At 37.9% G+C, this 14,566-nt stretch overlaps 3 protein-coding genes across 3 annotated transcripts; all 3 read right to left on the minus strand.

The window, feature by feature from the left end:
- Positions 1-829: 829 nt before the first annotated feature.
- On the minus strand, positions 830-4,690 carry LOC121898977 (odorant receptor 131-2-like). The gene is made up of 2 exons (XM_042414520.1): positions 4,468-4,690; positions 830-1,822 (listed from the first exon to the last, which is right to left on the minus strand). The coding sequence occupies exon 2, from the start codon at positions 1,790-1,792 to the stop codon at positions 830-832; it is 963 nt and encodes a 320-aa protein (XP_042270454.1). The 5' UTR covers positions 1,793-1,822; positions 4,468-4,690.
- Positions 4,691-6,558: 1,868 nt separating this feature from the next.
- Positions 6,559-7,564, minus strand: LOC121898978 (odorant receptor 131-2-like). The gene has a single exon (XM_042414521.1). The coding sequence runs from the start codon at positions 7,519-7,521 to the stop codon at positions 6,559-6,561; it is 963 nt and encodes a 320-aa protein (XP_042270455.1). The 5' UTR covers positions 7,522-7,564.
- Positions 7,565-12,856: 5,292 nt separating this feature from the next.
- On the minus strand, positions 12,857-14,020 carry LOC121899489 (odorant receptor 131-2-like). Its single transcript, XM_042415343.1, has one exon. The coding sequence runs from the start codon at positions 13,834-13,836 to the stop codon at positions 12,874-12,876; it is 963 nt and encodes a 320-aa protein (XP_042271277.1). The 5' UTR covers positions 13,837-14,020; the 3' UTR covers positions 12,857-12,873.
- Between the last annotated feature and the right edge of the window lie 546 nt (positions 14,021-14,566).

The following is a 14,566-nucleotide window of genomic DNA, read 5'->3' on the forward strand; positions in this document are numbered from 1 at the left end:
ATTCATAGTTAAATTATGACAAAGAAAGTACACATTTTAACACATAATTTGAATATTTGGGTGCTCAAGGGTGACGCCTTACAGGATTGTTTTAATTATTTCTTATGGTTGAGATATTTAACCCATGAGACCTGTAACACAGTCTGACAAAAATCAAATATGATAATTATATGTATACACATTCAATTCATACATGATTTACATCCAAATATTACAATGCTTATCTGCAAGTAGGGCTTGAAATACAAAGCACAGATTGTCTGATTTCTGAGTTTTTGTCTTTTAAATATTTGTGCATATAGAGCCTAATAAAGGTAAGTGGCAGAAGGCCAGAAGCATTTTGAGTCAGCCTCCCTGCAACTCAGTCACACAGTTCATCATAAATCTTGTGTGATCAGCACTGCAGCCAGAATTGGAGACTGAATCTAAACTTTACTGTAGAGCACCTTGAATTAACTCTCTCCTTATTGATGATACTGGGTCAGATGTACAGTCATGGCCTGGTTTATATTTAACTGAGGTAGATCTATAAAACTGTTGAACTTGTCTCTAAAAATGGTGCCAATGTGTAAATAAAAGAAAGGGGTTATGATTGCTCTCTGAGGGCAGCAGACGGTAAAAGAGTTTTATTCTATTAATGAGAAATTCTTGTTTAGAGTTTTTGATTTTTTTCAGCATTTATAAATGTTTTATAGTTTGTAAATCTTCAGATTACAATGAAACTTAATCATTTGTTGTATTTCTATATAAAGAAAATATTTTAAACATGACAAATACGTCTTTTGTCATTTGTATATTTTATTTAAGAGCTGTGTCAAAACTGAATCAGTCAGTTTAAAAAGCAGTCCTGCGGTTTGCCTCTGACACGTGGTTTGACCTTGTTTGTGCAGCAGAGGAAAGTTTTCCCAATGTAGCCCCTGAGACTCTGATCCCGAAAACCGTAGATGAGCGGGCTGAGAAAGCGTGGAATGAGGACGAAACAGAAGTAATTGAAAAAGGCGATGTCTTCTGGTAGCCAGTTGGCATGCAGCACTATGAGAGTTTCAGTGATGGGGATAGTGTAAGCCAACATGCACAGCAACAGCTGAAAGCCATGCAGCAGCACAGTGTGCATGGCTTTGCTCACAGACACTCGGTCTTGTCTCATCTTCCTGGTTTCCAGCAGGATTCTCATGTATGTGAAGAGGATGATGACAGCCACAACTGCAAAGAAGAGCACACTCACAGCAACTTTGATTAATGTCTGGATTGGAGATAAGTTGATGATGAAACGATTACAAAGCACAGGGGTAGAGGAGGCATCCACAGCAGGGTAACGTTTCCCGATGGAGTGGTCAATGACAGGGGAGATACAGCTGATGAGCCACAGAGACAGTATAATGATCCAGATGCGATCTGAGCGCCAGGTGGCCGGGCACTGGAGAGGATAGAAGATGGCAACGTATCGCTCCAGTGACATGGTGGCCAGGATTAAGGGTGTGTTCTGGAAAGTTGCTGTGGATATGAACAGCAGAGGAACACAGTAGACAATGGCAAATTTTACCTTGCCCATGACAAAGAGGAAGAGCAAGACAGAGGACAGGAGCTGAAGGGTGTCATTGACTAGCATGTAGGCAAACAGGATGTAGCGTGAGGTGTCCAGAAACTGCCTGTGAGATGCAAAGATGTGAAGCATGAGGACAATGAAGCAGAGGAAGACGCAGAAGAAGGGGATAACCACACACACTTTGATTATCACAGACAGGCTTTTGTGGGATGTTGCATTGAGTGGAAATTCAGTCAGATTCTGCATTTTTTCATGTGCATGTGGACTGGAGCAAACCTGTTAAAGAGAGAAATAACTTAAAGGCCTTTGTACATACTGAGAAATTTAAAATAAATACACAGTTATTATCTAAATAGGATTAAAATAAAGATTAAAGAGCAGCATACTGTCCATAAATGCTTAACAACTGAGAGACAAACACCAATTTCGTCAAGAAAAAATACCTTGTCTTTCCTCATTAACCCTTTTAAAGAGACTATTTCCACTTTTAACAATTTATACATTTCCACATTCAGAATTAATGATCACTCACCTAAGAATATTTTCATCAGTCAGATGAAATGACCGAGCTTTATACTTATCATACAATGTTTCTTCAACGAGAAACATCTCTGGGATGATCCTCCCCTTATCTGATATGTTTGGTCTGGTTCCAGTATGTTTGATTCAGGCATGATTCCTCCAGAGATACATTAATTCCATGCTATCGTCATGAAGCATTATTTTTCTCATTAGCAACACATTTCAGTAGGGAGATGGGGCTAATGGGTTAATAATGAAGCTAATGTGTAGTACATGTAGAGACAGTATTGATGTGGTTTACCAGACAATCAAACAGGCAGTCAAGTCAATGATGTATAGCATAAGAATGATAGAAAAAAGAACATTTTCCATCTGAGTACAACAATAAAAAATCTTCCATGTGACGTTCCACTGACCAGCAAACAGTAAGAACCAGGAACAAAAACCCAGGCAAAAGCTTTATTTCTCATATTTATTTTTTTCCTAACATCTAATAATCCCATATTCATGCACAATCACAGTGTATTCTTTGCACCATGGCTTGAGCAATTTTATTTGATGCTACCAGTAGTTACTTTGCATATTCAGATTATACACACAAAAAAATGATGTGGTTATAAAATATGCATTTTATCGATTAAAGCAAAGAAAAGTGTATGAAGTAGTTAAATCTAGTTGCAGCTTGACCAGCTGCAACATTAAAATGCTGCTTACACGATGCATCGATTACAATAATCCAATAATCAAATTATCAATGACAATCCACATGTCCCATGTCTACTACTACTATTGTCATTATTAGTCATATTACTGTAGGTATATCAATGACTGAATGAACATATTGCATCCTGTATGTTTTGACCTTAACCTCTTCCTCCACATGGTTGCCGTAGTTACTGATGGTCCTGCTCAGCTGTGTGGATCTAGGCGTGTACAAGCTGTGTGAAGACGGGAGCTACAACCTACAAGTTAGTGTGACCCCTGCACTTTTATAAGTGGGAAGTGAGAAATTTTCATTATATTCGTATTTCATTGTTAGAGTGTTGAGGCAAAATAAAAATGGTATCAAGCAAACTACATAGTTCACTCACTGTTCAGTGTGAGACTTCAGTAATAGTGGTTGGAGTAAAGTCAATGCCAGTAATCCAAGTAGTATGTAACCTAAAACCTCAAGCTAACTAAAATACATGGGTACAGTTTTTCAGACAGAATTGGCCAAATGCTTTGAAGTTGTCCAGTAACTTATACCAAAATGTGGTTGTCTTTATGGTTTTCAGTTTATGGGTAGACAGTTGCTAAAGCTTGTGGTAGGCTGTCAGTTCAGTTCTGTGTGCATTGTGCTTGTGCCAAAGAAGACCACACGCGCACACACACACACACACACACACACACACACACACACACACACACACACACACACACACACACACACACACACACACACACACACAGACATGTGTAATGTTAAAGGAAATCACAAATTCTATTCTATAATGTTATTAGGACCCATGAGATGCATACATTTAAATGATCCTGACTGCATTCTCTCTCTCTTTGTAGTATTACAGTTATGCACCTGTTTGGTTGTAAATTTAGCTTCAAGACGGAGCAAAGACACCATCACAAAAAACTTTACTCTGGTCCATGGTTAGTTTTAGACTCCCTAATTTATGTATTCCACCTTGCACAATTTGTGCATTAATATCTGTTCATGTTTCTCTCTTTCACTAAATCAACCAATCTTACTGTGGAGGACTGGAGGTTATGGTCATAATGTCTTGATCTCTCCTGATTGTTGACAAGGAAACATGTACACCAACATCCTGGAGAGCATTCTTGACTTGCTGTGCAGTCATGAAGGGGGTTTCTGACTGGAGGAATGTACCGCCTGTAAAACCTAACATTTCATTTTCCTCCTAGTTAATATTATCCCAATAGGTTTTGACAGTATAAGTCAAATATGAGCTAATGATGTTTGTCATTTCTGTGTCAGAAAAATGAGATCCAAATGAGGTTTACTATTTGATTTGGATGCAGGACTCCCAGCTGTGAATCAGAAAATGTGACCACATCCTGTTAAAACCTCCACATCTGCTGTCATCATCATTTCTAAAGCTTGTTCAATTATTATTCACTGTCTGTGAAACAACTCCAGGATTTGTCACCGATCGGTCTTGTGTCTCTGCTATTAGGAGAGATTCAAGTTTTTCTCCAACTAAAACAAAGCTGTGGATTAGTGTGGATTTTTCCTTTATTTCTCCATAGACTGTTTCCCTACAGAGAGGTACAAGGCTGTATCTGGCGTTTTTTCACTACTAGACTGATTATTTACACTTCTGGCATGCAAATGACAAGGAATGCTATCTCTTATCAAAAATCTCTGCATGCCTGTCACTCACCGTTTGATGTCCTCCAGTCTCTCCACCTCGTGGTCAATATAAGTTCTCAAGTAATTGATCAGCTTCCGTTCAACACTGATCGCCTGCTTTACGTTCAGCAGCGACGTATACATTTCACCTACAGAAACGGGGATCACAGCTGAAGCCAGGAGACCCCAATTTATGTAAACACATGCAATGCACTTCATCTCCAAGACAGAGAATAAAGCTGGCGTTACTCCAGCAGCTACCGACTGTTTCCTCTCAGTGTACTGAACAGCACTGAGGATCTTCAGGGTTTGCGCCTCCTGGCTCTCCCCTGATTCACAAACGTGCCTCTACAGTCCTCTCTGGGATCTCCTTCAGGTCTGAGATCAGCTTTTTGTTCATGGGACAGACCTGCAGCCTGCACTCAAAGCACAAGCACTTTCACATTACCGCGCGCACGTGACAGCTTTATTAGTTCAATAATCACAAAAATAGGCTGCGAAAAGTTTATTGAGTTTGTGTCCAGCGCCAGTTTGTGATTAAACCAGCTGCACGTTCAATTTGTGCTTGGCTGCATGCAAATTAATTATACCACGGTATCATCATTCATTTACTTTAAAAAAAAAAGTTTTTTAAAAATTAAATCTTATGTGTATTTCATATTAAATCTTTAATCAAATACTTGTGCATATTGGTATTGAGTTTGGAGTTGTAGCGACACCTGCAGGTTGATGTTATGCACAACAAGCTGCAGTAATAAAACTGCACAGTTCAGATATTTCAGCATTTGAGTGAGAAAGAGAGAGAGCAGTAAATTATCGCTATACAGTGTTATTTCATATTATTATATGTGCTATTTAAACAGTAGTAGATAGATAGATAAAGTAAAAGATAGATAGAGTACTTTATTAATCCCAAATGGAAATTACACAGTGGTACAGCAGCCACTTAATATAAATCAGAAAAAACAAAAATGATGGGCTGAGTAAAAAAAAAAAAAAGCTAAATTATTATCACAAAATAAGCTAACTTAAATATAAAAATAAATAGTGGCATTAGTAATTTGATTTGCTGGAAACCAGCATACAATGAATTTATAGGGAACAACTTATTAAAAATTATTATTTTCCCCCAAAACAAATAAATGCATAATTTTATAACTAAGTGTATGACATGCATGCATAAAAATGTACAATCAAAGAATAATTATGTAGTATATTGATATCTGATCTGTATAGTTTCCCTGTCATAGAAAGTGCAAATATAAAAACTGCACAGAAATGGTATTATTCAAATTCATAGTTAAATTATGACAAAGAAAGTACACATTTTAACACATAATTTGAATATTTGGGTGCTCAAGGGTGACGCCTTACAGGATTGTTTTAATTATTTCTTATGGTTGAGATATTTAACCCATGAGACCTGTAACACAGTCTGACAAAAATCAAATATGATAATTATATGTATACACATTCAATTCATACATGATTTACATCCAAATATTACAATGCTTATCTGCAAGTAGGGCTTGAAATACAAAGCACAGATTGTCTGATTTCTGAGTTTTTGTCTTTTAAATATTTGTGCATATAGAGCCTAATAAAGGTAAGTGGCAGAAGGCCAGAAGCATTTTGAGTCAGCCTCCCTGCAACTCAGTCACACAGTTCATCATAAATCTTGTGTGATCAGCACTGCAGCCAGAATTGGAGACTGAATCTAAACTTTACTGTAGAGCACCTTGAATTAACTCTCTCCTTATTGATGATACTGGGTCAGATGTACAGTCATGGCCTGGTTTATATTTAACTGAGGTAGATCTATAAAACTGTTGAACTTGTCTCTAAAAATGGTGCCAATGTGTAAATAAAAGAAAGGGGTTATGATTGCTCTCTGAGGGCAGCAGACGGTAAAAGAGTTTTATTCTATTAATGAGAAATTCTTGTTTAGAGTTTTTGATTTTTTTTCAGCATTTATAAATGTTTTATAGTTTGTAAATCTTCAGATTACAATGAAACTTAATCATTTGTTGTATTTCTATATAAAGAAAATATTTTAAACATGACAAATACGTCTTTTGTCATTTGTATATTTTATTTAAGAGCTGTGTCAAAACTGAATCAGTCAGTTTAAAAAGCAGTCCTGCGGTTTGCCTCTGACACGTGGTTTGACCTTGTTTGTGCAGCAGAGGAAAGTTTTCCCAATGTAGCCCCTGAGACTCTGATCCCGAAAACCGTAGATGAGCGGGCTGAGAAAGCGTGGAATGAGGACGAAACAGAAGTAATTGAAAAAGGCGATGTCTTCTGGTAGCCAGTTGGCATGCAGCACTATGAGAGTTTCAGTGATGGGGATAGTGTAAGCCAACATGCACAGCAACAGCTGAAAGCCATGCAGCAGCACAGTGTGCATGGCTTTGCTCACAGACACTCGGTCTTGTCTCATCTTCCTGGTTTCCAGCAGGATTCTCATGTATGTGAAGAGGATGATGACAGCCACAACTGCAAAGAAGAGCACACTCACAGCAACTTTGATTAATGTCTGGATTGGAGATAAGTTGATGATGAAACGATTACAAAGCACAGGGGTAGAGGAGGCATCCACAGCAGGGTAACGTTTCCCGATGGAGTAGTCAATGACAGGGGAGATACAGCTGATGAGCCACAGAGACAGTATAATGATCCAGATGCGGTCTGAGCGCCAGGTGGCCGGGCACTGGAGAGGATAGAAGATGGCAACGTATCGCTCCAGTGACATGGTGGCCAGGATTAAGGGTGTGTTCTGGAAAGTTGCTGTGGATATGAACAGCAGAGGAACACAGTAGACAATGGCAAATTTTACCTTGCCCATGACAAAGAGGAAGAGCAAGACAGAGGACAGGAGCTGAAGGGTGTCATTGACTAGCATGTAGGCAAACAGGATGTAGCGTGAGGTGTCCAGAAACTGCCTGTGAGATGCAAAGATGTGAAGCATGAGGACAATGAAGCAGAGGAAGACGCAGAAGAAGGGGATAACCACACACACTTTGATTATCACAGACAGGCTTTTGTGGGATGTTGCATTGAGTGGAAATTCAGTCAGATTCTGCATTTTTTCATGTGCACGTGGACTGGAGCAAACCTGTTAAAGAGAGAAATAACTTAAAGGCCTTTGTACATACTGAGAAATTTAAAATAAATACACAGTTATTATCTAAATAGGATTAAAATAAAGATTAAAGAGCAGCATACTGTCCATAAATGCTTAACAACTGAGAGACAAACACCAATTTTGTCAAGAAAAAATACCTTGTCTTTCCTCATTAACCCTTTTAAAGAGACTATTTGCACTTTTAACAATTTATACATTTCCACATTCAGAATTAATGATCACTCACCTAAGAATATTTTCATCAGTCAGATGAAATGACCGAGCTTTATGCTTATCATACAATGTTTCTTCAACGAGAAACATCTCTGAGATGATCCTCCCCTTATCTGATATGTTTGGTCTGGTTCCAGTGTGTTTGATTCAGGCATGATTCCTCCAGAGATACATTAATTCCATGCTATCGTCATGAAGCATTATTTTTCTCATTAGCAACACATTTCAGTAGGGAGATGGGGCTAATGGGTTAATAATGAAGCTAATGTGTAGTACATGTAGAGACATTATTGATGTGGTTTACCAGACAATCAAACAGGCAGTCAAGTCAATGATGTATAGCATAAGAATGATACAAAAAAGAACATTTTCCATCTGAGTACAACAATGAAAAATCTTCCAAGTGACGTTCCACTGACCAGCAAACAGTAAGAACCAGGAACAAAAACCCAGGCAAAAGCTTTATTTCTCACATTTATTTTTTTTCTTACATCTAATAATCCCATATTCATGCACAATCACAGTGTATTCTTTGCACAATGGCTTGAGCAATTTTATTTGATGCTACCGGTAGTTACTTTGCATATTCAGATTATACACACAAAAAAATGATGTGGTTATAAAATATGCATTTTATCGATTAAAGCAAAGAAAAGTGTATGAAGTAGTTAAATCTAGTTGCAGCTTGACCAGCTGCAACATTAAAATGCTGCTTACACGATGCATCGATTACAATAATCCAATAATCAAATTATCAATGACAATCCACATGTCCCATGTCTACTACTACTATTGTCATTATTAGTCATATTACTGTAGGTATGTCAATGACTGAATGAACATATTGCATCCTGTATGTTTTGACCTTAACTTCTCCCTCCACATGGTTGCCGTGGTTACTGATGGTCCTGCTCAGCTGTGTGGATCTAGGCGTGTACAAGCTGTGTGAAGACAGGAGCTACAACCTACAAGTTAGTGTGACCCCTGCACTTTTATAAGTGGGAAGTGAGAAATTTTCATTATATTCCTATTTCATTGTTAGAGTGTTGAGGCAAAATAAAAATGGTATCAAGCAAACTACATAGTTCACTCACTGTTCAGTGTGAGACTTCAGTAATAGTGGTTGGAGTAAAGTCAATGCCAGTAATCCAAGTAGTATGTAACCTAAAACCTCAAGCTAACTAAAATACATGGGTACAGTTTTTCAGACAGAATTGGCCAAATGCTTTGAAGTTGTCCAGTAACTTATACCAAAATGTGGTTGTCTTTATGGTTTTCAGTTTATGGGTAGACAGTTGCTAAAGCTTGTGGTAGGCTGTCAGTTCAGTTCTGTGTGCATTGTGCTTGTGCCAAAGAAGACCACACGCGCGCGCACACACACACACACAGACATCTGTAATGTTAAAGGAAATCACAAAGTCTATTCTATAATGTTATTAGGACCCATGAGATGCATACATTTAAATGATCCTGACTGCATTCTCTCTCTCTTTGTAGTATTACAGTTATGCACCTGTTTGGTTGTAAATTTAGCTTCAAGACGGAGCAAAGACACCATCACAAAAAACTTTACTCTGGTCCATGGTTAGTTTTAGACTCCCTAATTTATGTATTCCACCTTGCACAATTTGTGCATTAATATCTGTTTATGTTTCTCTCTTTCACCAGATCAACCAATCTTACTGTGGAGGACTGGAGGTTATGGTCATAATGTCTTGATCTCTCCTGATTGTTGACAAGGAAACATGTACACCAACATCCTGGAGAGCATTCTTGACTTGCTGTGCAGTCATGAAGGGGGTTTCTGACTGGAGGAATGTACCGCCTGTAAAACCTAACATTTCATTTTCCTTCTAGTTAATATTATCCCAATGGGTTTTGACAATATAAGTCAAATATGAGCTAATGATGTTTGTCATTTCTGTGTCAGAAAAATGAGATCCAAATGAGGTTTACTATTTGATTTGGATGCAGGACTCCCAGCTGTGAATCAGAAAATGTGACCACATCCTGTTAAAACCTCCACATGTGCTGTCATCATCATTTCTAAAGCTTGTTCCATTATTATTCACTGTCTGTGAAATAGCTCCAGGATTTGTCAAAGATCGGTCTTGTGTCTCTGCTATTAGGAGAGATTCAAGTTTTTCTCCAACTAAAACAAAGCTGTGGATTAGTGTGGATTTTTCCTTTATTTCTCCATAGACTGTTTCCCTACAGAGAGGTACAAGGCTGTATCTGGCGTTTTTTCACTACTAGACTGATTATTTACACTTCTGGCATGCAAATGACAAGGAATGCTATCTCTTATCAAAAATCTCTGTATGCCTGTCACTCACCGTTTGATGTCCTCCAGTCTCTCCACCTCGTGGTCAATATAAGTTCTCAAGTAATTGATCAGCTTCCGTTCAACACTGATCGCCTGCTTTACGTTCAGCAGCGACGTATACATTTCACCTACAGAAACGGGGATCACAGCTGAAGCCAGGAGACCCCAATTTATGTAAACACATGCAATGCACTTCATCTCCAAGACAGAGAATAAAGCTGGCGTTACTCCAGCAGCTACTGACTGTTTCCTCTCAGTGTACTGAAAAGCACTGAGGATCTTCAGGGTTTGCGCCTCCTGGCTCTCCCCTGGTTCACAAGCGTGCCTCTACAGTCCTCTATGGGATCTCCTTCAGGTCTGAGACATGGGACAGACCTGCAGCCTGCATTCAAAGCACCAGCACTTTCACATTACTGCGCGCACGTGACAGCTTTATTAGCTCAATAATCACAAAAATAGGCTGCGTAAAAGTTTATTGAGTTTGTGTCCAGCGCCAGTTTGTGATTAAACCAGCTGCACGTTCAGTTTGTGCTTGGCTGCATGCAAATTAATTATACCACGGTATCATCATTCATTTACTTTAAAAAAAATGTTTTTTTAAAAAAATTAGGCTAAATCTTATGTGTATTTCATGTTAAATCTTTAATCAAATACTTGTGCATATTGGTGTTGAGTTTGGAGTTGTAGCGACACCTGCAGGTTGATGTTCTGCACAACAAGCTGCAGTAATATAACTGTTCAGTTCAGATATTTCAGCATTTGAGTGAGAAAGAGAGAGAGCAGTAAATTATCGCTATACAGTGTTATTTCATATTATTATATGTGCTATTTAAACAGTAGTAGATAGATAGATAAAGTAAAAGATAGATAGAGTACTTTATTAATCCCAAATGGAAATTACACAGTGGTACAGCAGCCACTTAATATAAATCAGAAAAAACAAAAATGATGGGCTGAGTAAAAAAAAAAAAAAAAGCTAAATTATTATCATCACAAAATAAGCTAACTTAAATATAAAAATAAATAGTGGCATTAGTAATTTGATTTGAAAATAACACAAGAAACCAGCATACAATGACTTTATAGGGAACAACTTATTAAAAATTATTATTTTCCCCCAAAACAAATAAATGCATCATTTTATAACTAAGTGTATGACATGCATGCATAAAAATGTACAATAAAAGAATAATTATGTAGTATATTGATATCTGTTCTGTATAGTTTCCCTGTCATAGAATGTGCAAATATAAAAACTGTACAGAAATGGTATTATTCAAATTCATAGTTAAATTATGACAAAGAAAGTACACATTTTCACACAATTTGATTATTTGGGTCTGTAAAAGAAAACTGAATAATAGGTTATCATTTGATGTATTTCTTGAATATATCATACATGTTTCAGATAGTGTTTAAGTTCAGTTTAGTGTTAGTTCGTGTTTCACACATGTTCTAAATTCCTCTGTGCTATGTCTATTCTAAACTTAGTTCTTTGCTGTGTAAGATGAGGCAGTTGTGTGTTTAACAGTTAAGTTTATTCTGTTATACCCTTACCTGAGCCAGTGATAAGATAAACTGTAGTTATGTAGATGTTTATGTGTAAAACTGATAAGCTTTAGAGGATAGTGTGGTTTGTACTTAATTTAATATAGTAGTAATGTTGTTTTGTGATGCTACTTGGTGCATGCTTATGTACTGTCATATATGGTCGTGAGGAAAGACTGTTCCTAGGTTAGCTGAACTTTTGACTTATGTTTCTATCTGAGGGTTGGTTGCTGACCTATAAGGTTAGTAAACAGATGTCTTAAATTCTGTACGAGAAGTATTTAAGGGACTGGTTGAGTGCCAACCTTTCAGACAAAGAAAAGATAGCTAGGTGGTATGTATCTTTGTCTCCAGAACTATGATGCATTATACTTCTGATTGTATTATTTGATTACATTATTTCATAACCTGACAATGCTCTCTTTGTGTGTTTATTGAGTGATCAGCAATTTCCCATTACAGGTCCCCAAGGGTGACAACGCCTTACAGGATTGTTTTAATTGAGACCTGTAACACAGTCTGACAAAAATCAAATATGATAACTTATGTATACACATTCAATTCATACATGATTTACATCCAAATATTACAATGCTTATCTGCAAGTAGGGCTTGAAATACAAAGCACAGATTGTCTGATTTCTGAGTTTTTGTCTTTTAAATATTTGTACATATAGAGCCAAATAAAGGTAAGTGGCAGAAGGCCAGAGGCATTTTGAGTCAGCCTCCCTGCAACTCAGTCACACAGTTCATCATAAATCTTGTGTGATCAGCACTGCAGCCAGAATTGGAGACTGAATCTAAACTTTACTGTAGAGCACCTTGAATTAACTCTCTCCTTATTGATGATACTGGGTCAGATGTACGGTCATGGCCTGGTTTATATTTAACTGAGGTAGATCTATAAAACTGTTGAACTTGTCTCTAAAAACGGTGCCAATGTGTAAATAAAAGAAAGGGGTTATGATTGCTTTCTGAGGGCAGCAGAGGTTAAAAGAGTTCTATTCTATTAATGAGAAATTCTTGTTTAGAGTTTTTGATTTTTTTTTCAGCATTTATAAATGTTTTATAGTTTGTAAATCTTCAGATTACAATGAAATTAATCATTTGTTGTATTTCTATATAAAGAAAATATTTTAAACATGACAAATACATCTTTTGTCATTTGTATATTTTATTTAAGAGCTGTGTCAAAACTAAATCAGTCAGTTTAAAAAGCAGTCCTGCGGTTTGCCTCTGACACGTGGTTTGACCTTGTTTGTGCAGCAGAGGAAAGTTTTCCCAATGTAGACCCTGAGACTCTGATCCCGAAAACCGTAGATGAGGGGGCTGAGAAAGCGTGGAATGAGGATGAAACAGAAGTAATTGAAAAAGGCGATGTCTTCTGGTAGCCAGTTGGCATGCAGCACTATGAGAGTTTCAGTGATGGGGAGAGTGTAAGCCAACATGCACAGCAACAGCTGAAAGCCATGCAGCAGCACAGTGTGCATGGCTTTGCTCACAGACACTCGGTCTTGTCTCATCTTCCTGGTTTCCAGCAGGATTCTCACATATGTGAAAAGGATGATGACAGCCACAACTACAAAGAAGAGCACACTCGCAGCTGCTCTGATTAATGTCTGGATTGGAGATGAGTTGATGACGACATTTTTACAAAGCACAGGTGTAGAGAAGGCATCCACAGCAGGGTAACGTTTCCCGATGGAGTAGTCAATGACAGGGGAGATACAGCTGATGAGCCACAGAGACAGTATAATGATCCAGATGCGGTCTGAGCGCCAGGTGGCCGGGCACTGGAGAGGATAGATGATGGCAACGTATCGCTCCAGTGACATGGTGGCCAGGATTAAGGGTGTGTTCTGGAAAGTGACTGTGGATATGAACAGCAGAGGAACACAGTAGACAATGGCAAATTTTACCTGGCCCATGACAAAGAGGAAGAGCAACACAGAGGACAGGAGCTGAAGGGTGTCATTGACTAGCATGTAGGCAAACAGGATGTAGCGTGAGGTGTCCAGAAACTGCCTGTGAGACGCAAAGATGTGAAGCATGAGGACAATGCAGCAGAGGAAGACGCAGAAGAAGGGGATAACCACGCACACTTTGATTATCACAGACAGGCTTTTGTGGGATGTTGCATTGAGTGGAAATTCAGTCAGATTCTGCATTTTTTCATGTGCACGTGGACTGGAGCAAACCTGTTAAAGAGAGAAATAACTTAAAGGCCTTTGTACATACTGAGAAATTTAAAATAAATACACAGTTATTATCTAAATAGGATTAAAATACAGATTAAAGAGCAGCATACTGTCTATAAATGCTTAACAATTGAGAGACAAACACCAATTTTGTCAAGAAAAAATACCTTGTCTTTCCTCATTAACCCTTTTAAAGAGACTACTTGCACTTTTAACAATTTATACATTTCCACATTCAGAATTAATGATCACTCACCTAAGACTGTTTTCATCAGTCAGATGAACTGACCGAGCTTTATACTTATCATACAATGTTTCTTCAACGAGAAACATCTCTGGGATGATCCTCTCCTTATCTGATGTGTTTGGTCTGGTTCCTGTATGTTTGATTCAGGCCTGATTCCTCCAGAGATACATTAATTCCATGCTATCGTCATGAAGTATTATTTTTCTCATTAGCAACACATTTCAGTAGGGAGATGGGGCTAATGGGTTAATAATGAAGCTAATGTGTAGTACATGTAGAGACAGTATTGATGTGGTTTACCAGACAATCAAACAGGCAGTCAAGTCAATGATGTATAGCATAAGAATGATAGAAAAAAGAACATTTTCCATCTGAGTACAACAATAAAAAATCTTCCATGTGACGTTCCACTGACCAGCAAACAGTAAGAACCAGGAACAAAAACCCAGGCAA

This window comes from Thunnus maccoyii, chromosome 6 (genome assembly GCF_910596095.1).
Source record: "Thunnus maccoyii chromosome 6, fThuMac1.1, whole genome shotgun sequence".
NCBI classification, from domain to species: Eukaryota; Metazoa; Chordata; class Actinopteri; order Scombriformes; family Scombridae; genus Thunnus; species Thunnus maccoyii.